General features: G+C 41.2%; 1 protein-coding gene and 1 long non-coding RNA gene across 2 annotated transcripts in view; one reads left to right on the top strand and one right to left on the bottom strand.

The window, feature by feature from the left end:
- Positions 1 to 2,562: 2,562 nt before the first annotated feature.
- The window catches only part of ttll12 (tubulin tyrosine ligase-like family, member 12), a 54,146-nt gene continuing 30,299 nt past the window's right edge, over positions 2,563 to 26,409 (top strand). The window contains exons 1-7 of the mRNA XM_069903417.1: positions 2,563 to 2,727; positions 8,361 to 8,515; positions 12,235 to 12,433; positions 13,128 to 13,287; positions 15,505 to 15,638; positions 18,712 to 18,788; positions 21,986 to 22,102. Coding sequence (XP_069759518.1) covers positions 2,581 to 2,727; positions 8,361 to 8,515; positions 12,235 to 12,433; positions 13,128 to 13,287; positions 15,505 to 15,638; positions 18,712 to 18,788; positions 21,986 to 22,102 — 989 coding nt within the window. The 5' untranslated portion in view covers positions 2,563 to 2,580. The remainder of the gene's footprint in view (positions 2,728 to 8,360; positions 8,516 to 12,234; positions 12,434 to 13,127; positions 13,288 to 15,504; positions 15,639 to 18,711; positions 18,789 to 21,985; positions 22,103 to 26,409) is intronic.
- On the bottom strand, positions 18,790 to 22,542 carry LOC138745911 (uncharacterized). The gene is made up of 2 exons (XR_011346580.1): positions 22,447 to 22,542; positions 18,790 to 19,226 (listed from the first exon to the last, which is right to left on the bottom strand). It is a non-coding gene; the product is annotated as an uncharacterized lncRNA (long non-coding RNA).

The raw sequence follows: 26,409 nt of genomic DNA, 5'->3' as shown, positions 1-26,409 counted from the left end.
CTATATAAACCTACTCAACAAACTAAACCTTCCCTACCTCACCCTCTATTTTTCTTGAATCCATGTGCCTGTCTGTGTGTCTTTTAAATGTACCTATTGTACCAATCTCCACCATCACCCTTGATAATGCACTTCAGGCACCCACTACTCTCTCTATGTAGAACAAATTATTCCGACGTCTCCCCTAAACCTTCCTCCCCTTCCCTTAAACAGATATCCTCTTGTATTTGCATCTGTCACCCCAGGAAAATAGTGCATGGTATTGGATGAGACTGTGGAAGAACGTGAAACTATCCAAGTGAACCACAACTGTCTGAGTTAGCATCAACTGAGTCAGTTTATGGGAGCCATACATGAAACACAATAGAGAGAACCTACCGGGGACGTCTACCACCTAAAATGACAGAAGGAGAAGGAAATGAAAAGAACTGACTCAGTGGAATTTCCTGTTTATTTTTATTGAATGACAACATTGTTTGACGGGTTTATCTTAGATTCTGAACTTTAAATGAATGGGAGGGGAGGTAGGGAGGGTGGGATGGGAAGAGGGAGGGTGAGAAAACGACACTATATATTTGAACAGGAAAATGTATGTATCTTGATCAATGTGGTTTATAGTGTGAAAAATGAACTGAGTCAGTTTGAAGAACTCCAGCAGAAATGTATGCAGAAAGTGTAGCAGATATAAAAGTGGTCCATGGAACCTCTCACGTTATAAACACAACACTGGAGGAACTCAGCTGTCAAACAGTGCTCTTTATATAGCAAACATAAGGATGAATAACTAACATTTTGGTCCTTGAGCCCTCCATTCCTTTCAAGACAGCTCCTGAGAATTTTAAAAAAAGCAACAAGTATCAAGAGTGCAATTAAGTAAACTGTGGTGATGCTTGAAGAAGGACTAGTGCCCTAAAGGCCAGTGATGCATCTTCTCCTCCTATGGGCGCTGCGAGACCTGCTGAGCTCCTCCAGCATTTTTTGGCTACAATCACAGGGTCCGCAGACTTCCGTGTTGCACGGCTTCTGATTCAAAAAAGATTGTCTGCAGCCCCCTCTGGTGTCCAATAGCGGGAGGTGCAGCACCTTTTTTTTTAAAAAAGGGATCAATTGAGGGCTGCAAACCTGGTTGCCTGTGAACCTGGAGCTCATGAGTTCCGATCTCCAACTAGTCTTTGTCGATCAAACTCTACAGTCATTTTTATAACAAATATAACATCAGAATATTAACTATTTCCCCGCAGGTGCTCCTGACCTGCTGAGTGGTTCTGACCCTTCTCATTGTTCTTTCAGAAGCCCATCAGCTCCAGTATTTTCTTTCTTATCTAGCTGATTTGGACGAGGGGGTCGGGATGCCACGATTCCAAGCTAGCTGAGTAGTTTTGCAGTTTTAAATGTTTTTTTTTAATTTTTTTTATTTTTCACACCACATTGACCATGATACATACATTTTCCTTTTCAAATATATAGTGTCATTTCCCCCCCCCTCCCTACCTCCCATCCCACCCTCCCTACCTCCCCCCCCCCCATCCATTTAAAGTACAAAATCTAAGATACATTATAGTTTTAAATGTTGACAAAAATTGACCAGGAAATCAAGAAGTGTGTGTGTATGTATGGATATGTGTGTGTGCATCTATATGTGTGTGTGTTTCACAACAGCTTTCATTGCATATAAACCTTTAGAATGAATTAAGGATTCACGACATACCAAGTTTGTTCAAGCCTCAACTGATCTGCATTGGGCTTTGAAAAAATTGGAACCAAATCCATGGGTTTTACAGCTTTATTTCACATCATTCCATTTAGCCGACACTTTCAAAGAGTTGCATGTTATTTGCTTGCACTTTTTTTAAAAAAATGACTGAGTTATTCTTTTGAAAATTGCTATAGAAGGTGCTTTCATGAACCTTTTGCTCAGTGTGTTCAATTTAAAAAAAAATCTTGCTGTGCAAATCTCTCGCTCCTCATCCAGCCAGCTCCTCAGAGTCTTATTGATGGAGTGACTCAGCGTTCATTGCGAGGACGGTGGAGTTGACCAACACAAGACCATCTGCAAACCAAGCAAACAAACAACAACCACTGTTTTAGCTGGGATGCTGAGAAATGAAGATGCTGGAAATTCAAATCAAAAGATCCTGGAGACACTCAGCAGGTCGGACAGCATCAGCAGAGAGGGAAATAGGTGGCCTTTGATGAGAACGGAATGTGGGGGAGATGAATTTAGGTTTCAGGGTGGGGATGGAGAAAGTGAGGGGGATGCCTGCGTTAGGATGGAGTCCAGGATCGTCCAGAGGGTGCAATTGCTTTTGGAGCGATCAAAGAAAACCAGGCAGATCCCCTGGTGGAGAAGGGTGGATTCAATTCTGGATTCGTGCGACAGAGACAAAGAATTAATAGCAGCTTCGGGACGACCCTGGCTTTGCCTTGGAAGGACACGGGTGACGGAACTATTTTAGTCGGTTGCTTCAACGTGGAAGTCCAGCAGGCGGCGCCTGGACGCTGCCTTAAAGGGGCGGGGCCCCGAACGTTACCTTTAAGCGGCGGCGCGCACGTTGCCGAGGCGCTTCCCGTGAGCTGAAGATGGAGTCGCGTCCGGCCTTGGAGGAGGAGGAGGAGGAGGAGGAGGAGGACTTCCAGCTCTTTAAAGACGTTCACGGCGTGGCGCTGATCGCCTCGGGGGTTCCCCCGCTCTACTGGAGGAGTTTGCACCACAAGCTGATGCACGAGGTTGTCGCGGTTCGGAGACCAAGGGCTGGGGGCCGGGTCCAGGGGGGGCCGGGTCCGGGGCCGGGGGGGGGCCGGGTCCGGGGCCGGGGGGGGGCCGGTGGGGGGCCGGGTCCGGGCCCGGGGGGGGGCCGGGTCCGGGTCCGGGGGGGGCCGGGTCCGGGGGGGGCCGGGTCCGGGGGGGGCCGGGTCCGGGGGGGGGCCGGGTCCGGGTCCGGGTCCGGGGGGGGGCCGGGTCCGGGTCCGGGGGGGGGGGGGGCCGGGTCCGGGTCCGGGGGGGGGCCGGGTCCGGGGGGGGGCCGGGTCCGGGTCCGGGGGGGGGCCGGGGGGGCCGGGTCCGGGGGGGCCGCATGGGTATGGGGCCATCATGGGGCAGAGGTAAGGCAGGGGCCAAGGACGGGGCTGGGTCATTGGGCAAGCGAGTGGTAGGGACCAAGGGCTGGGGATAGACCATGGTTGATGCAGGGGCCAAGAACTGGGACTGACTCATTGGGCTGGTTAAGGTAGGATCATGGGGCAGGGGCAAGGACAGGCTGAGGCAAGGGTTAAGGACTGGGGCAGGATCACAGGGGTGAGGCAGGGTCCTGGGGTGGCAGTGAGTCAGGCCAAGGATGAAGCTGGGGTGGGGCCAAGGATTGGCGCTGGGACGGGTGTGGGGCATCGGGGATTGGGGTGGGGCAGGGGTATGGGGTGAGCAAGGGCCAAGAACTTCGAAAGGCTAAGGTAGGGTTATCTGGAATCAGTACGGGAGTGGGAGAGAGTACAGGGGCAGGGGTCTGTGGGTTGGGATATTTTCTGTAAATTCCTCCAGGCCCTGGAAGAGAAGATTGAGTTTTCACACTGCAAATCAATTTAAAACCAAATCTAACTAAATGCTCTCTCTGGAATCTGCAGCGAAAGGCAATCCATGGAGGAACTCAGTGGGTCTCCCATCTGATTAGGGGTGTAGATGTTATGTATTTGTGGTTCATTAATATCATAGCACACAGAGACATGATGCTTCTTTCCTGGTTTAATACAAGTTGAAGATGGTTTACCCCAGCACACAGTATATTAGTGATCAACATCATCATTCAGGCGAGATAACGTTTTGTGCATGCAGGTGTATATACATAACGCTCTTCTTTCCCACCCTCCCCACAAAATAAATGCTTTGTGAAAATAATAAATGGGCAGCACTTAAACTTAACTACGTGGCACCCCCTCCCTGACTAATGTGAGGATTACAGTTACAGTGTAATGTAATTGAGATGATAATCCTGCAGGTTACTGTACATAGTCCTTCAGTCGTTCTGGAGGACGTTTCACCCTTTTGGATTGTCTCAGGGAGGTAGAATCTGTTGGGATATTTTCCGACTTTTCCAGGCACTTTGCCTTCTGGATAATACTTCAGTTGTTGGCAAGGTCTGTGAACTTTGTCTTTGGCAAACTCCACTGGGACTTTGCGTAGGATTGCGCTGTTGAGCAGTCAACGTAGAAGGGGACTCACTTCCAGAAGATATTTCTGGAGCATTGACAGTAGAATGAGGCCCTGGAATCTCATCGGGGTGGTGGGTGTGGCCATAGGATGTGCCATTTCCCTATTTTAGTTCCCACCAGTAAAGAGTAAGAACAGGCCTTTAGTTTTGTTAGAATAATGCCTCTCACCCATGGCTCCCTATTGTCCCAGTGGTCCTGTACTAGTACTCGTTCTCCCACTTCCAGAGATCTGGTAAGATGTGTTTGGAGGCGTGGGTTGTTCTAGATGAGGGCCAATGTTTGGGTGCACTGTGGAAAGTATTGTTCTTAAGTTATGCCCAAACCTTAATTCAGCCAGTGTTCATTTGGTTGTAGAGTACAGTGTGTCTCTATATCCTAACTGAAAATCTTCAATTTTGTGACTCCATGATGTGTTCAGTTGTTTCTTAATTTTCATGGCCTTTTTGAAAGTCTGTTTCCCCATTTGTGCTTGGGTGATAGGATACTGACATGTCGTATACAGTTGTTGCATAAGAATTCCTTAAATGCATCTGATACAAATTGTGGCCCATTATCAGAAACTAGGCAATCCATACGAGGCAAATGTACTTCGCAGTTTTTCAATTGTCTGGTCTGTTTGTTGCTTTTCTCGTGTGTGATTCCACTGGCCATTTAGAGTGTGCATCTATAACATAAGAAAGTTTTCTACCATAAAAGGACCAGCGAAATCAGTGAATCCTATGCCATGGACATGATGGCCATTTCCATGGGTTAGCTTCAGTTTGAGGAGCTTTAGGTTGCATATCTTGACAAGTGGCACATCTTCTTACCATGTCTATTGAGGGCAACCAGACATGCATGCGCACTAAAACTTTCATCCAAACCATTCCTGGGTGGTAGTTGTGGAGCTTTGATGACATGGCCATCTGCTATTTGGCAGGAATGATCATCCTCATTCCCCACAATAAACAACCTTCTTCGACTGATATTTTGTGCTGTCTTGTATAATAAGATTTCAGTTCCGCAGAGATAGCTTCAAGCCACCCATTTCACGTGAAGAATAGGATTTTTGACAGTGTACTTTCTTTTTGTCCTTTGCTGTAATTGGTAAGTGATGAAGTGGCTCCTGATTAATAGGTATAGCCTCCACCGTCCCATTTAATTATTTTGTCTTTCAGCTCAGTTTCTGGTAGAGATAAGCGAGATAGAACGTCAACATGGTTGTTTTGGGTTGATGGTTTGTGTTTCAAATCATAATCCTATGCAGTGAGCAGCATAGCTCACCTTTGAACTCTTGTGGCAGCTAGCACTGATATCTCTTTCTTAGGGCCTAGAATCAAGCTTAGTGGTTTGTTGTCTGTTACTAAGGTAAACTTTCTACCGTGCAAGTATTGATGAAACCGTTTGACAGCCCTTTTTTCCAGCTGGGCATAACTATGTTCACGTCTTCAAAGACCAGGATTGTTTCCATTAGCTGTGACCACACCACTCCTAATCCCACTGGTGAAGCAAGAATCACTTCTTTCTGTGGGTCATAGTGGACAAGAACATTGTCGCTGGACATCAGTAGCTCTTTCAAGTGTTACTAGTCTCTTAATTCCAGCACCATTTATGGTCTTTTCTCAACAATCGATTTTGCTGGTGGCAGAACGTTGATGTATTTGGAATGTGTTTCCAATAATGGTTAACTGAACCCAAGAATGACTGCAATTCAGCTCTGTTTGTTTGATATGGTGCTCTGCGGACAGCTTCTGTACCAGCGACGTCCATTCGGACTTCTTGTAATACCAAAATATGTCACGGAGGGTACCATAAATATACATTTGTTCTGTCACAGATGGACGTTTGCTTGTTGCATTGGGTTAGGACTTTTTCTAGGTTAGATAAGTACTCAGAGTAATTTTGACCTGTAATTAATGCCTTGTAATAATTTGTCCATGGCCGCTTGAAATATTGCTGGGGCTGCTTTCGGGGATAGATGAATAACCCTAAGTGAGTATTGATCGCCACATATTTCTCTTGAGTCTTCATCCAATTCTATTTGTTGGTATGCTTGTGATAAATCCAGTTTTGTGAATTTCTTTCCCCTGTTTGGGGCCTGGAATAATTCGTCCGCTTTGGCCATAGGATGTTCAGGAATCTGCAAAGCTTGGTTAGTGGTGACTTGGTAATCACCATAAATTCAGATTTCTTTGTTTGCTTTTTGCACTGGTGCGATGGGAGCTGCCCAATCACTGTATTAGATTCGTTCCAGTATCCTCTCGTTTTCCAAATCTGTTAAGTTCCGATTTGATCATTCCATTGATTGCAAATGGTACCATTCTGGGCTTAAAGAACTTTCGTTCCACACCTGATTTCAGTTGTAATTTCACCTGTACTCCCTGTATTTTTCCTCGGCTTTTTTCATAAACTGTTTGATACTTCTTGAGAACTTGTTCCAATTTTGGTTGGTCTTCTTTTTCTGGTTTAAATTCATTACTAATCCAATTTCTACATAGTCTAGCTGAATATGCGCTAGCCATTTTCTTCTGAACAGTGCTGGCCCCTTCATGTTCTCTTTAATGGCAACAGCTAATTAGCAAATGGAGAATTTTAAACAAATGCCTACCTTTCCATGTGCTTTTTAAACAATCCTCTTCTTGTTCCAATACCTTCTCTCACAGCTCCCAATGAATATCTTGTTACTTCCCAACTTGGATCCCTGAGAATCACTCCACCCAAACCTCACTGTTATTCACCATGTCTTCATCATTTAGCCTTCGCACTTTTTGACCTCTCATTTATAAATTTTCTATGACCATATTGAAAATACTAATGCAATTTGACCTTTAAATTAACACATTTTATTGCTCTAGGTGTCCAATAAAAACACCTGACCTTTTATTTACTGTATAATTGAAAATTGTTTGCCCAGATTGCTCAATGAACGAAGTTGTTTCCAATTAGCATTAAGAGAGACGAGAACTGGTGAAATAACTGGGCTCTCTGCTGATAGAACATGGAATACATGAGGCTCAGTAGAGAGTAGGGGCAGATGGACTTGACTGAATGCAAGGATTTGCAAACAGGAGCAACTTCTTTAGACAGAGCTTTGAGGAGTGACATGAGGTTACTTCCAGAGTTCATGTTTGAGGTAGACTTTCAAAGATCAAAATGGGATTAAATGTCCAATGCACATGTGATAATGATTAGCAATTTATACAATGGGTAAACATTGGGATGTTGGAACCACTAACATTTGGATTTTATGATAGAACAAAGTGCAGAAATATTGATTTATTATGTCATTGTTGTTCAACACTAGGCAGTCTTGATGAAGGGTTCTGATGTGAAGTGTCGCTCATTTTTTTTCTCCCATTGATTCTGCTTGACATGCTGAGTTCTTCCAGCAGTTTGCTTTTTCTGCTCCAGATTCCAGTACCTACAGTCTCATGGGCCATGCAGAATTGTTTGGCTTGTAGCGTTCACTCTAAATTTGATGATCTAAGGAATTTAAACCGCTTTGGTAGGTCTGGAAAGTTCTCATCCTGATTAGCAGAAGTGAGAACATTTTGAAGTATGCTCTATTTAAATAGAAAGCCATGAATTAACTTTGAATTTGTTCTGCACAAACAAAACCCTGACTGCTGTAGTTCATTAAACTTGGTAAACTTTGGAAAGGATTTACATTTGTATAATGTCTTTAACAATTTAAATATCACAAAGCATTTTACAATTAACTTACTAGTTTTAAAATGTCACAATTGAAATGTGACTGCCATGTTTTGCAATGAAGATCCTTACCGACATTATGTCGTATGGTTCTTAAAATTAACCTCAGGGGTCAAAAATAGAAAATGAAAGCAAGTCTGCTGTTGACTTTTCTCTCAAGAATGTCAACACTTCTTACACGTAATCAGGTGTTTCCACTTTTATTCCTGGGCAACACGGTTACTAATGCTACTACAGCACCTGTGACCCAGGTTTTAATCTGGTGCCACCTGTAAGGAATTTATACAATTTCCCCTGTGGTTTTCCTCCAGGTTCTTCAGTTTCCTCCCACATTCCAAAGGCATGTGGTGTTAGTTGGATAATTGGTCACTTGGGTGTATTTAAGCAGCGTGGACTGGAGGAGGCATACCTCTAAATGAATTTTAAAAATTAACAATGTAAGTTGATCTGACATGTGCTGTCTTCAGGTGTTCGATGCGGGAGAAGTATTTGGGATCGGGCAAGTAAAAGAAGATGATAAAGGTAGTCCAGAGCAAAGCTTGTCACTTAATCCTGGGTCACCACCTGTTTACAAAGTCCTTGTCACCAAAGAAGATGGGCTTCAGGCTGCAGACCCCGATAGGTAAGGAATATTTTGTACAGTTTTTTTTAACCTCATTTGAACACTGCTTTGAAGCCTGTGGTACAGATAAAACCGTCATAAAGCATTTTCCAAGGAGATCTGTATAAGGATGCAATGATTCTCTCTAATCTGGTCCTGAGCATGTGTGTAATAACAAATTCTGTGATCCACGAGCTGACCTTAGGGATGTATCCTCAGAGGCATGATGTCATCTGCTACTGCAAGATTGTCACCTCAAGAAGTTTCTTTAAGTTAGAAACATAGAAACATAGAAGATAGGAGCAGGAGTAGGTCATTCGACCCTTCGAGCCTGCTCCGCCATTCAATGAGATCATGGCTGATCTTAAAGTTCAGTACCCCATCCCCCCCTTCTCTCCGTAACCTTTAATACCCTTATACTGAAGAAATATATCTAATTCCCTCTTAAATATATTTAATGAACCTGCCTCTACTGCCCTCTGTGGCAATGAATTTCACAGATTCACCACCCTCTGGGTAAAGAAATTCCTCCTCATCTCGGTCCTAAATGGTTTGCCTATTATCCTCAAACCATGGCCCCGGGTTCTGGATTTTCCCAAAATTGGAAACATCCCATCTGCATCCATTCTGTCCAGTCCTGCCAGAATTTTATACGTCTCTGAGATCCCCTCTCAATCTTCTAAACTCCAGTGAGTACAATCCCAATTTGCACAATCTTTCCTCATAAGTCATTCCTGCCATTCCAGGTATCAGCCTGGTGAATCCCCTCTGCACTCCCTCCATTGCAAGAACATCCTTCCTTAGATAAGGTGACCAAAACTGCACACAATACTCCAGGTGTGGTCTCACCAAGGCCCTGTACAGCTGCAGTAAGATATCCTTGTTCCTATACTCAAACCCTCTTGATATGAAGGCCAACATACCATTTGCCTTTTTAACCGCCTGCTGTACCTGCATGCTCGCCTTCAGAGACTGGTGTACAAGTACCCCTAGGTCTCTCTGCACTTCCCCATCTCTTAATCTATTGCCATTCAAATAGTAATTTGCCCTCCGGTTTGTATTACCAAAGTGGATAACCTCACATTGATCCACATTGTCGTGCATTTGCCATGTATCTGCCCAGTCCCTCAATTTATCCAAATCACACTGGAGCTTCCTGACCCCCTCTTCCGTGCACATAACCCCTCCTAGCTTAGTGTCATCTGCAAATTTGGAGATATTACATCCAATCCCCTCATCCAGATCATTAATGTAAATTGTGAACAGCTGGGGTCCCAGTACAGATCCCTGTGGTACCTCACTGGTCACCGCCTGCCACTCAGAAAACGAGCCATTTATCCCAACTCTCTGTCTTCTACCTGCCAGCCAGTTCTCAATCCACATCAATAGTTTGCCCCCAATCCCATGAGCCTTGATTTTGTAAGCCAGTCATTTATGCGGGACCTTATCGAAGGCCTTTTGGAAGTCCAGGTACACCACATCCACTGGCTCTCCCCCATCTATTTTACCTGTCACCATCTCAAAGAATTCCAGTAGATTGTTGGCTTTCTAATATAAAGAGATGTCCATGAGAAAATACTGCTGTCTGACTCATTCTAAGATATTGGTGGACTTGCAAAGGGATATACTGAAGTTGGTACAGTCATCGTGGGCAAGGACATCAGTGTAGGGTTTGACTCTTTCCATTCCCCCCTCCCCCCCCCCCCCCCCCCCACCTCCACTGGACATTGAGAGGCTGGACCTGTGCAGTCTATCTTTCATAGTGTCATGCTCAACAAAGAAATGTGTGGCATCGGATCATTGTTCAAGAATGTAATGAATTGATTATGCAGAGAATGTAATTGTATTTTCTGTATGCTTTATGAATAAAATATCATTTTGGATTTTTAAAAAAAAGCATTTGCAAAAGGGAAACATAAGCCTAATGACGTGCTCTTAAAAGACCTTCGTGGAGAGTCAGAGAATGAGGGAAGATTTGATGGAAATATGCAAAATTATGAGGGGTATAGATGGAGTAAATGCAAGCAGGTTTTTTTTCCACTGAGGCTAAGTGAGACAACAGCTAGTGGAGATGGGTAAAGGCTGAAAGGTGAAATGTTTAAAGAGGAAACATCTTCCTGCAGAGAATGGAACAAGCTGCCAGCTGAAGAGGTGAATGCATGTTTGATTTTGACATAAGAAAAATTTCAATGGGTAAATGGATGGGAGGGGTATGGAGGGTTATGCTCTGAGTGCAGGTCAGTGAGACTGGGCAGAGTAGAATAGGCCAGGTGGGCTGAATGGCCTGTTTCTGTGCTATAGTGTTCTTTGGATGTAATGAAATCCACAAAAAGTGAGTTTAATTCATATTCAAATTACCTTTCAGAGTAAGGGCGTGTTTTAGGCTAGCATTAGATGATAACTTTCCCACCATAAATAGGTATTAATTCAACACTCCCTTACATCTTAGGGCATTTGTGCAATTGGTGACGTTTTGCGTGCACCCAGTGTTTTGCTGTGGAGAGTTTATTGTTTTATTTATTTGGATTTAGTCCAATTTAACTCTGTTGATTTACTAAGCGCATTGTTGAATAATTTCTTCACTGTCTGATATTTGTTAGCTTTGCATTGCCTTTTTGTCTTAATTCACTCATATTTATTTCTTGGATTCACCCATCCCTGCAACATCGGTCAATTACAACTGGAAGCTAATGTTTTTTGTAAGTCAGTTTTATTCAGGTGAAGATGTTAAACATCAGCCTTATAGTATGGGCTGTTTTACATTTCTCCCTCCTGCCCTCAGAGCACTGCATGTTGCATCTCATCTGCAATGGACAAAGAACCCAAAATTCCCTCTGTCCAGAAATGTGTGTGACCTGAGCTTATTTTTTTGATTTAATCTTTCTTTTGAGCTTTTCTGTTTTCAAGATCAAGTTTATTATCATCTGACTGCACATGTATAACCCGATGAAACAGTCTTTCTCCAGACTTTGGCACGCACACATGCACACAACACACAGTACATAATATATCATATATATTTACATAAATATATAAATATTTTGGATGATTTACTCAGTTACAGGATATTGTTCATCGATCTGATCGAACTTCTTCATTTCCTAGCCTGGCAGTCCTAATGTTCCTCTGCCTTTCTTTTCTCTTAAAAATTTTTTTTATTTAACCCACCCTCTGTCCCAGCCCAGCTATGGGAGAACAGCTTGGAGTGGGAGGCTGTGGGAACGCCCTGTGCCACCTTCTTGATGGTAGTCAGTCAAAGATAATGTGTGCTGACTGGAAAGGGTCTTCGATAATTCCTTGGCCCCCATTTAAGCAATGATCCCGGTAAATGTTGTCATTAAAGGATAGGGAGACTCCAGTGATCTTCTTGGTCATTTTGATGATCCTCTCTTCGCCTCAGACCACCACACACTTTCAGGATTTTCTTTCCATTAACCCCTGCACTCCTTCTTTCTGTCTTGCCGCAGTTCAAGATTTCAATCTTCTTTAAATGAACGCCTCCATCTTCTATTCCTTGACCAACCTTTGAATTAACAATCTTTGCTTCTCTGACTAAAGAGTGACAGTCCTCTTAGAAAGACAATAATCTGACATGCTCTGTGACCTTTATTCCCGAGCTTTGTATTTATTTTTTTTTAGCTTGCTGAAAATGTATTTTAATGCCATGTATCTGTACATGACCTTTTATAATTAACTTTCAGATGGGTAGTATTTCTAATAGTTATTTTCCTGCATTACAGTATTTTTTTGATTGATCATGCCTGGACCTATCGAATGGGTCAGGCTCGTCAGCATCTGTGGGAAATCCCTGGCCTGCTGCATCGGTTGGCCAATCTTACTGGGGTGGAATTCCATGGAGAAGTCCCAGATGATGATGTCATCGACAAGGTGTTGGCGGAGTTGTGTGCTTTTAGCTACACATATAAGCTGTCCCAGGGGGTAAGAAGGATGCATTAAAAAAGTACAAATTGATACCAAAATAATGCTGAAATTGTGCTAAAAATGAAGCTGCATTATTGATTTTCCACAAAAATGTAATTAACTTTATATTGATTTCTTGTGCAGTTTGAATGTTAAATTTAATTACAGTACCATTGTTGCACTGTATCCTGAAACAGTGATGTCATCCTCATCTTGGGGCAGCATGGTTAGTGTAAATGTTAGCGCAACTCTGTTGAAGCACCAGTGATCAGGTGGGACCAGGGTTCAAATACTGCTCCGTCTTTATGGAGTTTGTATGTTCTCCCTATGTTTGCATGGATTTTCCCTGGGAAGTCTGGTTTCCTGCCACTGTTCAAAACTTACTGGGGTTGTAGGTCAATCGGGTGAAATTGGATGGCCCGGGCTTGTGGTTGGAAAGGAACTGTTACCGTGCTGTATGTCTAAATTTAAATTCAATTTGTCATGAAGGGAAAATGCTCTCATTTTCCATTTTGGTTCTAAAAGGATTCTTCTAGATGAAAGAGGCAGCTTCTTTTCTGAGGGGTGATTTGCCATGCATTGTTTTGTGGTGCTGAGAATGCAAGAATCAGAAGTTGAGTGTCGGGTGGGAGGATGGTTATTGTCTAGGCTTTTGTAATAATGAGAGAACTTGCATGCATGCTCATTTTGGTTCTTTTGTTCATCTATATAGTCGGCAGAGGAACAAGTGCCAATTTGGTACGTTATGGATGAGTTTGGGTCTCAGATCCAACATTCAGATGAACCAACATTTCAAATCGTTCCATTCTTTTATATGCCGAAGCAGATGACTTTCTCCTTATTGTGGCCCTTGCAGAATCTCAATCACGGTGGTAAGTAGAGTTCTGATAGTTATTTCATAAAATTATTTTAAGATGTTGTAATGGTGGATTTAGATGTGTGGTTGCAGATTATACCAATTTAACAAAACTTGTATTGTCCACTGTTAGATTGATGAACAGAAGACAAGGAAGCTGAAGTGAAGCATGCGTTCCCTCTTTGCTGCACATTGAGGAACTTTCTCTGGATATTTATTTTAAAAAAGACCCTTTTTAATTTGTGCACGTGCAGGGCTTGAATTAGTGTTTCCAGATCAAAGGTTCATGTCTCTTTACCGGGAGAGGGGTAGAATTTTTAGAAAGTATTCAATTTCAATTTTATCCATATGGTGAAGCCACATTGTCTATACTTGTGTCAAATGTGAGTTGAAAAGGTCCACAGTTTTAAGGAAGAGGATGGCTCAGTCACATCTCCTCACAGGCAGGCATACAGAGAATCTGTAGATCCTTTTATGTTGAACTGTACGACACGAAGGCTACAGACAGACTGACCCTATCCTGTATCATGGAGGTCTTGGATGACAGCTAGTGGAAAAGTCCAGACCAGCCAATTACATGAGGGGAGCTCACAGATGCCATCTGTATCTTTGGGTTGAGTAAGACTCCCAGAAGCGATGGTTTGCTGGCTGAATTCGACACAGCTTTGTGGGACTGGGTGGGCATTGGGCCCAGGCCCATTCTTTGTAACAGGCGATGCAAGGGTCCTTGTCACAGTTCATCCCCAGAAGCAGGGTGACAGAGGACTCTGATTTACAAGCTGTTACCAGGGGTGCACACAGAGTCAGACATCCAGAACTGCTGGACGACCATCAACTTGGTGAAAGACGCACTTTTGTCTGCCCAAAACCTGTTCGTCTTTCAGGACGTGGAGATGTCAGTGTAGAAATGCTGCTGACTGGCATATTCCAGGCTGCAGAATGCACTGATGCTTGGTGCTGCCATCGCGAGGGTGCTGATCAGAAGGACTGCAGTCTAAAGCCCTCCCATTACTGGGCATTGAGGCGGTGAGACTGAGGGGAAGTCGGTTTGTTTACATTTGTTATCTGTTTACAGTTCGTTCATGCTGCGTGGTTTATTTTTTTACACTAATTAGTGGTAATTCTGCTGTGCCCACAGGAGAAAGGAATCTCAGAGTTGTATGTGATGTCTGTATATACTCTTAACAATAAAAACAAAAAAAATTACCTGAATGCCAATATGCAGAGGTCGCCTATACTGAAACAATAACTTTGAGTGTTCTTTCTATTATCCACCTTATTTGCAAGGCATACCTAATTACTGAAAAAGCTTTTGCAAATATTTGCTCTAAAGCTGGCATGCATGCATCAAAACGTGCGTTGCAGGAGCTATTTAACAAAAAGGTTCACTGAAGAGCCCATTTGCTTAAATTGATGTTATTCCCTACTGATTCATCGACTAAATAAATTAACAAACAATGTCTTCCTCTTCCTGTTTTCATTTTTTTCCATGTCAGTATGTGACATTTGCAGTGATCCAGAAAGTGAGAAAAGCTTTTTAAAAATTTGTGTAAGATAAATTAATGTGTTGTGAGCTCAGGATTGTCATTCACAACAAGAATGTCAAATCTGAGGTGGCTCAGGAAGTTACCTGCTTTGATAAGACTTTCCATGAAGGTGCTTCTGTGATGTCCTCCTTTTTCATGCAGCATAGCTTCCCTGTACCATGGATGACAGGACTCGACCACATCACATTCATTGCCTGTACCTTTGCTCTTTCCCCCCTCCCCTCCTCCCCCACAGACAGAGCAAGAACAATGTTCCTCTGGTTCTCTTCTTGTAAGCAATGGATTATCCTGAGTAATTTCCACTAAATATTGAAGCAACAAGATGTTGCTATTGGGCACATCTACCCTTTCAGCATTCCAAAGGACTGTTCCCTTGGAGAATCTGAGGCCCATTTCCTTCTATCTCCAAGAACATCACTCCCCTTGGTTTTTTCTTGTGTCGTCGAGTGAAGTGCAATCTCTGTTCTTTTACCTCTTCTGTCACCCAGGAATCAAAGCAATATTATAAATGTTGTTTTATTCGTTATTATTTGTGTGCCATCTTCATTGAGCTATTTACATTCAAATACCAGAAGCCTTTTTTTTAATGGGGTGAAGAACTGATATGAAATGTTGTGATGTGTAACATGCTGCATGTGCCAGAAGTGGGAGCCACTCCTGAAACTTTCATTGAATGTTTTGTGCAGAAGAGGTCACGTGGGATCATGCATATGGTGAGCAAGACCCTCTCATCAGGAAATGCAGGCTGTACCCTTGGCAGCCATCTGATCTGAGGGAGGTTGATTCAAACAGATGTGAACCTCCAGAAGACTACTTTAAGGTGAGGACTTGGTACATTTGGTCACCAAGATGTAGAAAATAAATTCTCAATAAATTTTTGTCATACTGAGCAGAATGGCTATTAATTTGATGTTCTGCATTTTGACTTTTAACTATTAAGAATCCTGAATATTTCTTATGGTATTATAATTTTTTTCTCTCTCAGCCACATACTGTTTTTTGTTTGAAGATTCTAATTCTTTGCTGGAATGCTGGTTTTGGTCTGGAGGCCTTGACCAGTCTTTTTAAAAGAGCTGTGCTCTTTTTTTGAATATTTTATTTAAAAATTTTCCCTACATGTGGTAATAATAATTAATATTATACAGATTTTGAAAGAACCAAAATAAAGTTACATACATGATGGTTTTCACCCATCCCACCCAACCACCCCCAACAAAAAATATTAAATATATACTATAAATCTATAAATATAAAAAGAAAAGAGAAAAAATGAGGAAGAAATAGAAATAATTTTTGGATTGCATAGAGAAACATCGTCTGGCACATATCTTCAAATTCTTCATAACCACACAGAGGAGAACCTCACAGGTCAAGGTGCATAGGAAGGACATCATTACAAATTTAATCCCATTATTTGGGTGTATGGTACTAAATTTGCATGAACGTGGAATACTTATTTCTCAAATTATATGTAATTTTTTTCCGAAGGAATGCAACTTTGAATCTCTGCATACCACCTTAATATACCCAAAGATGTATCAAACTTCCAAGTAACTGCAATATATTTCCTCACTACCTTCTAAAGCTAATTTAACAAATTCCAATTGATAAACTGAGAATTTTAATTTAGTCCTTGTACCTTCAATATTCCATAATAAAAATAAATCAAGACTTTGCAGAAAAACAATACTTGTTCCAAAAAAATTCTGTAAATCTGTCCAAAAAGGCCTTGCATTGGGACAAGACCAAATTGAATGTTAGAGATCCTAGATCTGCATCACATCTAAAACACTGAACAGATAAATCTGATTTCAATCTATTCAATTTCTGTGGTATAAGATATAACTGTTGTAAAAAATTATATTGAACTAATCTATATCTAACATTAATAGTATTAGTCAAATAATCCTTGCATAAATCTTCCCATATTTGTTGATCAATTATAATATTCAAATCTGTTTCCCATCTCTGTTTAGATCTTTGAAGTCCTTGTTTTGGAGTTCCTGCTTGTAAAAATGAATCTATCCTAGAAGTACATTTTTTTGAACAATTCCTCTCCTAAGAAGAAATTTTATTTTTAGGAAAAAACATAGTTGGTCCAAGCTTATCTCTTAAACATGCTCTTAATTGAAATATGTGGTATAGCATATTTATTCCTCAATTGCTCAAAGAACATGAATTGATCCCTTTCATAACCATCTACCAAATATTCGAAAACTGATTATCCCTTGAAAAAGCTATAAGAGGGTGTGCTCTTTTTAAGGCAATTTAATCACAGTGAAACCCATTGTTGTCCAACCAACACTAACCACCCTGATAACAGTGGAGCTGATATACATTGATGTAAATTAAGTGTACGATTGATACTTGTATTCAAAATGTTCTATTAATAGTGTTTGTTGAATCATTTATTTGTCTTTTTGGGGTCAGGGTTTCCCCGCACTTAACTTTAAGGCGGTGGTAATGAACGAACTTTTCAAACTCCTATAGTTCTTGTGTTTGATGTTTTTTGGATTAAGAGCTAAAGGATAGCGATGGGATTTCCAAATCCTAATTGTAAATTGCTTTAATGAGACCTTAAGGGTTGTGATGTCTCCTTGCACTTGGAACGCTTGTCTTGTTGGGGAGAGGTGACAGCATTTTGTAGATGGTTCACACTAGTCACTGTATTCCAGTGCTGGAGGAATAAAGGTTTAGAGTGAGTGGTGTGTGTTATGTCAGTCAGATGTCCTGGATGATATATTTCTTGAGCATTGTTGAAATTACAATCATCCAAAGTGTACCACTCTTTCCTGGTGCTTGTGGATAGGCATTAGGGTGTCAGGAAGTGGTCAACATTATCTTTGATCTTTCGTAACCACTGCTGGATGGTGGTGATCGTAGAACTATAGAACACTACAGTACAGAAACAGGTCCATTTGGCGTTTCTAGTTTATGCCAGACTACTTTTTTAATCTAGTCCCACTGACCTGCACCCGTCTATACCCTCCATACCACTCCCATCCCCCATCCATGTATGTACCTGTCCAAATTCTTCTTGCATGTTAAAATAGAGCCTGCATTCACTTCCTCAGGTGGCAGCTCATTCCACACTCCCATCATTCTCTGTATGAAGAAGTTCCTCCTTATGTTCCCTCTAAATTTTTCCCCTTTCACTATTCACCCATCTCCTCTAGTTTGTATCTCATCTACCCTCGGGGGGGGAAAAAGCCTACTACATTTTCTTTGTCTATCCCCCTCATAATTTTAAATACCTTTATCAAATCTCCCCTTATTCATCTGTGCTCCAGGGAATAAAGTCCTAACCTGTTTAACCTTTCCCTATAACTCAGTTCATAATATCTGGCCATCCTCCTAGTAAATCACTCGATCTTATTGATACCTTTCCTGTAGTTCGGTGACCAAACTGTGCTCAATATCCTCTGGATATTAGTGGTAAAGCCAGTGCTTGTCAAAGATAGGGGCTCAAACCTTGTTTTCCTGTGGGAAGGAGGGAGGGAAGGGAGGGGGGGGAAAAAGGGGGAGAAAATGACACTGTGTATATTCAAGAGGGAAATGTTTGTGTATTTTGATTAATATGGTTCATAATGTGAAATTTTTTTTTTAAATTTTAGAAATCCTTATTTTCCTGGGATGGTCATTGTCCAATATTTTTCTAGTGGAAATTCCCTATCAGAAACGGCCTTTGCCTGAACTAGGTTGGTCATACTACATACACATGTGAACTTTCTCATTTGTTAAGGAGTTGTGACTGGAATTGAACATTTGTGCAGTCGTCGTGAAACTTCTTCTCTATGGGCCTTTTATAATTGAAGGAAAATCATTGATGAAGCAATTATAAAATGCATTTTGTTGTTTAACAATATTAACGAGATTCGTTTTCTGAATTTCAGGCTGTTTTAACTGAGAATAAAGAAATTCTTCCTCTTCCAATTGAACCTCCAGTTTATCGGAAGGATAAAATTTTCAAGTACGTTTGTGCCTTTTATTGTGCCCTGCTTCTAAAGGAAATGGTGCAGTTCATTATGTACTGTTTCAGAAAATTGCTGAGTTGGGCATGTCTCGTTTTTGTAGAGCTAATAGATGAAAAGGGCCTGCCGTGCTGCCTCAGCCAGCTTCCTTTTATTCACATCTTCAACATATACATTGTCCATTCATTCAGCGTCCTTGACAAGTGTGTCAACTGGAAACAGCTGTTAGTTTTAAGAGCTTTTTACTTGTCTGAACTTGCTCATAAATGTAGCAACTATTTAGTTTTCCCAGATTCCATATTGAAAGAACTCATGAAGTTGCCAATTACTCAATCATCCCAAAAATGCCACTGATCTCAATTTGATCTTTTGGAGGTTAGAGGAACATGATCTCATCAAAGTCCATTGGTATTTCCTCTGACATTCCATCAGAAAACCTGCCATGGCAAAAAAAAAATTTGATTGAGTTATCCAAAGAGCTATCTTATTTTTAAATCTGTATTCTAATTGCTTTTGATACTTCACTTTTGCACTTTCTAATTGAAATTCATGAACAACATTTTGTAAAGTGTTTGAGTTTATTCTGACATTTTTATTTTTTTCCATCCTTGTATAATTTCCATAATTTGAATGAAGTAACGATTTGCTGGATTACTAAGTCAAGAACAGGCATGGCTGTGGTTCAGTATCCTGGAAGCGTCAATGGCGTGGCGTTTGCATTTAGTATTAATATGTGAGGAATTTGATGAATGACGTGTTCCATGAATATAAACCAACTCCTTGGGTATTCACTATATTTATCAATGACTTAGTTGAAAGAATACTCAATGGCATTTTCAGATTTGTTGATGATGCCAAGTGGTTGATTTATAGAGCAGGGGAAACCAATAAGTTACAAAGGTTCATTGATAATAAATGAGCAGCCAAAACTGGCAACTAAAATTCAGCTTTGGGGGAAGTGTGAGATAAATCATTTGCCTTGAATGCAAGAAGAAAGGGAATCAATATACTTAAGTGAGGAGCCAGATCTGATTAGGTTTTGTGGTTGTCATTAAAAACCATTGGTCAAAACAAAGAGAATACAAAGGGTAGGAATTCTATTGCAGTTTTCTAAAACACTTGTTAGATTACAGTTGCAAGTATTGTTTTCTGGTTTGGGCACTGAAACTTAGGAAAGTATGTTAAACTAGAGTGAGAGGAGATCAGTTTAACCACAATAAAACTGGGGCGAGGAAGGTTAAACTGTGAGGCTGTTACCACAAAATAGCTTTGATTCCCAGGTTTGGAGAAGATCGAAGGGTGATGTAATTGGAGTTCTGAGGATAGCTGAAAGGAATTGACAAGTAGGTGGAAAGTATATTCTCTGAGGTAATTTGCGGTGAGAGAGAGTAACTGAAAAGTAAAGTCAGGTTGTGAAGGTCTGGAACTCTCTCCCACAAATTTATTCAATGCAGATAGGTTGTAAACTTCCTAAACCAAGTGATCAGTCACTGTCCAGAAGGGGCAATTTGCATTAAGGAACCAAAGTGGAGTGGAAGGAGTTGAGATGGACTTCATTTATGATCTAATAGAATATTATATCCGGTTTGAGGAACTAAATGACTTACACATGTTACAGTTGCCTAACCTTTTATCCGGGATCGTTGGGATTGGACACCTGCCATTGTTCGGAATCTTCCAGATTTCAGAATAATTTTAAAATGGCAGTCTCTTTAAGCAAATGCTTCGCTCCTAGCCCCACCATCTGTTTCTCTTCACCCCCCCCCACCCACCACACCTCCTCAGGGCTGGTGCCAGGCTATTTGAAATGGATGATGGAGTGTCTGACCTGCTCTCCCTGCTTCCACTGCCGGAGCATGGACTGCACCTTCATGACGTTTGAGTCCTGACCCCAGAGAGCGGAGGCGCAGGACAATATGATGGTGGATGCGGCTCTGGAGCAGCCAGGGATGTTAATGTCCAGCCACTCGAAGAGGAGAAGGCTGATCTGGTGGTGAGGGAGATGCCCGTACGCGGCTTTGGGCAGCTCGGAGTAGAACTGGCCATCAGGACAGTGGAGCTGGGTGCCGGTGGCTTTCAGGCACTCCACCAGCTCATTGGGCCAGCCCTTGGGCACACCCTGGCAGTGCAGCTGTATGCAGAAGAGGGCGCTTATCCTAGCCATCAGTGAGGCACTCACCCTGGGTGCCGGGTCGGGTAACACACCAGACGTCCAGCCACACTGACTGCACATTAGGCGGGTTCCGAGTTCGTCTAGTGATAGCGCCAGCCCTGCACCTGTCCGTCCATCCGTTGGCTCCCCAGCCGTCTGTTTTCTTTCTTCCTTCCCCCACCCCCCATCTCACTCCTAACATGGCACCAGGGGTGCAGTGCTGCCGAGCCCAGAGTTCACTGGAGCGCCGCACCAGCTTGCGGCAACGGCTCAGTGCAGGAGCAAGGGCCATCTTCGTTATCCATAATTCCTCCACCCAGCTGGAACCACTCTGCCAGAGCCAGGGATACGCAGAGCAGTTCCAGTTGGGTGGGGGAATTATGGGTAAAGAAGATGGCCATTGAGCCAGCTGCCACCTGCTTCTCTCCTACCGGGTGCTGGGGCCCACGAGTTATCTTTCCACCGAACGTAAGAGAGGATGCCAACGGGGGAGGGGGGGAATGGGGGACTGAAGTGGTCTCCCTCTGAAAATGGAGAATATTTGCACAACATTTTTTAAAACTCAGTTATATTTCAATCATCTTACCCCCACCTCAAACGTCCAGCCTCCCAAATCACAGCAACTCCAAAATCACTGTAACTCAACTTTGTTTAGTGTAAAAACTCTGCCTGTGCGAACGGTCATTCTGTAGGTAAAAATGCTAATTTATTACAGGAAATTAACGTTACTAATGTGTAAAAGCCATATTTGATGAGCAGATGTTATCTACCGAGGGGGGGAAAAAAAAAGTGCTGATTTTTGGAGGTTGCTGGTGTTCAGAATCCCGGATAAAAGGTTGGGCACCTGTACTATATTCATCATGTGATTACGGAGCAAAGGAATGTAGTACAGGTGTATTTGGCTCTTGAAGCTGCAATGTACCATGTGTCTTATTATTTAAAATTGTTCTTATTTTAATTTGCTACCCTTTTTGTGGAAGCTCTAAAGTTGTTCAGATGATCCAGTTGTACTTTATATTTTAATATCCACAATTTTTCATCTAGGGTTTACACAGATGTTAATCAAGTGCTTGAAAATCTGAATGTCCCACGCTTTGTCTTCACAGAAGATAAAATGGAGGCAGATATTCTTTACTTGTTCCATCATATCAAAGACTACAGGTCAGTGACTCTTTCACAGCAAGGAGCATTTCCAGAGGAAACTAATGGCATACAATTTAGTTTTAATTCATAAAAATGAATGTAGTGGAAAGTTAAACTCATTAAGGAGCAGATTGGACAGTGACTAAATCTGCCTATGTCATGACTTCCCTTGATGTGGTGGACAACCTGAATTGATGAAATGAGTGTCCACATTATTTATTCTCCTTGACAAAAGGCATGGGGTTATGTGGCAGGTGATGGAGTGTGTGTGATGAATTGTCTGGCTGGTGATGCCAGTCAGAATAGCATTGAAAAATTAATAAAGCAACATAAAAGAGAAAAATTAAATGGAATTAGCATACTTATTTTTCTTTCCCGTTGGCAAGACTTCTCAGAACACTTCACAGGCTGAGATAAAAAGATGTAAATGCAAGAAATATTCAGCAAGCCCAGCAGGAGCTGTGAAAAAAGAAAATGTTTTGGTTTTATGCGATATATTTTTACTCTTGACAATAAATTTGAACTTTGAACTCAAGAACACTATAGTCAGCCAATCAAGCCTTTGAGCCTGTTCTGCCATTCAAGATCAAGGCAATACCATATCCTAAAATCTCCAGTGATCTTCAAGGGTCTGTAAACTTGTCAGCAGCAGGATCCTGAAATCTGGAGTAAATGACTAGCTCATTTTTGAGGATGGTGACTAGAGAATAAATGGTGAGGGAGCTCTCCTCTGAGTAAGACTGCAGCATTTTTGCTGATAGCCTGGAAGGATCTGGGTGTAATGTTCCAGCTGAAGGACTGAAACACATGGGTTACGTTTGCCAATAAGAGATGCTGGATCATCTGTGGTTTAAGGCGAATCTTCAAACAGCAAGAAGTAGTAGCCTTGGATCCTTAGTATCTGGAGTGGAATTTAAAATGTCCAACTTTTGATTTGGACAGGAATCCTATCTCCAGTATTGTTTCTCTTTCAGAAAATCAAAAATGTGGCATGTTCAGATTTTAGGATATGGTATTGCCTTGATCTTGAATGGCAGAACAGGCTCAAAGGCTTGATTGGCTGACTAGTGTTCTTGAGTTCAAAGTTCAAATTTATTGTCAGAGTACAAATATATCACATAAAACCATATAACCATTTACAGCACAGAAACAGGCCAGTTTGGCTCTACTAGTCTGTGCCAAACATCATCTCCAACCTAATCCCACTGACCTGCATTTGGCCCATGACCCTCCACCCCTCTACCGTCCATATACCTATCCAACCTGTCCCTGAATATTAACATCAGTTTTTATGGAGGGGTAAATTTTCGAGAGTAGCTTTGAATAAATTAACTTGGAAATATGAGTTAGGGGGATAACGTTTACCACATTTTCAAAATTATTATGAGGCAGCCCAACTTAAATTTATTAGCTCATTGATGGATTTGGTACGGCCTCCTAGTTGGGCTAAAATTGAGATGGCAAGTATTTCTGAATTTGAAATACATCAATTTTTGTTTAGGTGGAATATGAATTTGTTACAACAATATAATGTGCCTATACTAAAACATTTAATGAAGTTATGGATAAAGAAAAATAAAATGATAGGTTCTAGGGGTAAATTATTGGCTTTGACTCCGTTGTATAATAATCAACTTATTTCCTTTTCAATACATAATCAAAGTTTATTGGATTGGAGATTTAAAGGTGTGAAAAATTTGGGAGATTGTTTTAAAGAGGGTAAGTTTTTATCTTTTAATCAGATGAGGGAAGATTTTGGTATTGATAAGAATTCTTTATTATCAACCGATCTTTGGTAAAATGTATGTTTGGTAGAGATATGACTAAATTTGAGACTTTTCTTATGAAGGTACCAGAGAAGGGGTATATTTCATTTATGTATCAAATACTACAAGATGGTATGGATAAAAAGGGTTGGGATAGATCTAAAATTAAATGGGAAGCGGATATTGGTTTTATTTTTTCTGAAGAGGATTGGTTAGATATCTGTTATGATAGTGTAACTAGATTGATAAGTACACGTTCTGCAATGATTAATTACAACTTTTTACATCAATTATATTTGACACCTGAAAAATTTTTAAAATATGATTTTAATGAATCAGATTTGTGTTTTAGATGTGGTGATACGGTTGGAACTTCATGCTGTTTGGTCATGTATACATATACAATCTTTTTGGAAGAAAATTCAATCGTTTTTAGAATATCTGTATAAGATTAAAATAGTTTTAGATCCAACAGTATTTTTATTGGGTAGTTTGCAACCTTTGAAAGGTTTGGGATTAGATAAGCTTCAGCTTGCTTTTGTATATTTAGCTTTATCCGTAGCAAAAAAATGTATTGCTAGTACGTGGAAAGATACAAATATGATTGATATTAATAGATGGCATAATGAGATGAAATATTGTTTAATAATGGAAAAAATTACATATGTTTTGCATGATGATTATAATTCTTTTATTAATAAGTGGCTGTTATACTTGGAATATTTACATTTCAATTTATATTGATTAGATTTTAATATGTATATTTAATTTTTTAAAATATTCTTTTTTCTTTTTTATGGCTGAAGGGGGGTTCTTTTCTTTTTTGTATATACAAAAAAAATGTTCATGTTTAATTGCTGTATACGTCATATATTCTTTTTTGAATGAATAAATAAAGTTTAAAAAAAAGAATATTAACATCGATTTCGCTTCTACCACCACTGCCAGAAGTTTATTCCATACCCTCACCACCCTCTGCGTGAAGAAATTCCCCCTTATGTTTTCCTTAAACTTTTCTCCTTTTACTCTCAATCTATGCCCTCTTGATTGAATCTCCCCCACTCTTAGTGGAAAAAGCCTATCCAGATTGACTCTATCAGTCCTCCTTATAATTTTGAATACCTCTATCAAATTACCCCTCAACCTTCTATGCTCCAGGGAATAAACTCCTAGCCTGCTCAACCGTTTCCTGTAACTCAAACCTTGAAACCCCAGCAACATTCTCGTAAATCTCCTCTGCACTCTCTATACTATTTATATCCTTCATGTAATTCGGCGAACAAAAGGGCACACAGTTTTCCAAATTTGGCCTCTCTAATGCCTTGTACAATTTCAACATAACATCCCAACTCCTGTGTTCTATACTCTGATTTATGAAAGCCAAATGGCTTCTTCACCATCCTATCCACACGTGATTCAACTTTCAGAGAATTATGTACCATGACTCCTAAATCCCTTTGTTCCACTGCATCCCTCATTTGTCTACCATTTAATATGTAGGTCCTATTTTGATTAGTCCTACCAAAATGTACCACCTCACATTTATCAGTATTAAACTCCATCTGCCATCTTTCAGCCCACTCTTCTAACTGTCCTATATCACCCTGTAAACTTTTATAATCTTCCTCACTGTCCACAACACTGCCAACCTTTGTATCATCTGCAAATTTACTAATCAAATTTGCTACTTTATCATCTAGATCATTAATATTTATAACAAACAGCAGTGGACCCAGTACCGATCCCTGAGGCACTCCACTTGTCGCTGGCCTCCAGTTCGTTTTCCAGCATGACTCTTTGGCATCTCCCATCCAACCATTGTTGAACCCATTTCACTACTGCGTCATTAATACCTAATGCTTCCACCTTGATATTCTTTTTCCTGCGGGCAAAATTCCAGATTTCATTGTTTACCCAGGGATGCTTGTTAAGGAAAATCCTGAAAATTTTGGTGGGAGCGCACTTGTCTACAGCTGCTTTGATAAAGTCTGTAATGGCCCTGGTGTAATCATTCATATCCTCAGCTGAGTTCTTGAGCATTGCCCAATCCACTAACTCATGGCAGTCCTGTAACTGTTCTTTATCCTCCTGTAACCACCTTCCAGCTGTCCTGATCTTTGGAGTCTCTCTTTTTCACTTCTGTCTGCATGCAGGCAGAAGGATTACTGTCAGGTGATACGACTAGCCAAAATGCATTTTTGGCAACAAACAATAGGCCTTCTTTATCTTAGTGTAGCAGTTATCAAGTGTGCTGGGACCTCTGGTACATGTTGGTGATAATTGGGCAGGGTTTTCTTGAGATAGACCTGGTTAAGATCATCAACTATGATTTGTAATGCATTTGGGCTGTCTCTTGTTTACAGCTCCCCATGTGCTTGTTTATAATCAGCATCAGGAGGGATATAAAATCCAGTGGGAATCACTGATGAGAATTCTCGGGGTAGATAGAAGAGTCTGTATTGAATCAAGATTCACTCTAAGGCAATAGAGAAGGAGGTTGACATAACCCATGCACCCACTGCCCCTCTCTCTTTGCCAGAATCTGAGTACCGGTCCAGT

This window comes from Narcine bancroftii, chromosome 11 (assembly GCF_036971445.1).
Source record: "Narcine bancroftii isolate sNarBan1 chromosome 11, sNarBan1.hap1, whole genome shotgun sequence".
NCBI lineage: Eukaryota > Metazoa > Chordata > Chondrichthyes > Torpediniformes > Narcinidae > Narcine > Narcine bancroftii.
Note: the sequence above shows the minus strand (reverse complement) of the source record. Positions and strands in the feature narration are given on the sequence as shown.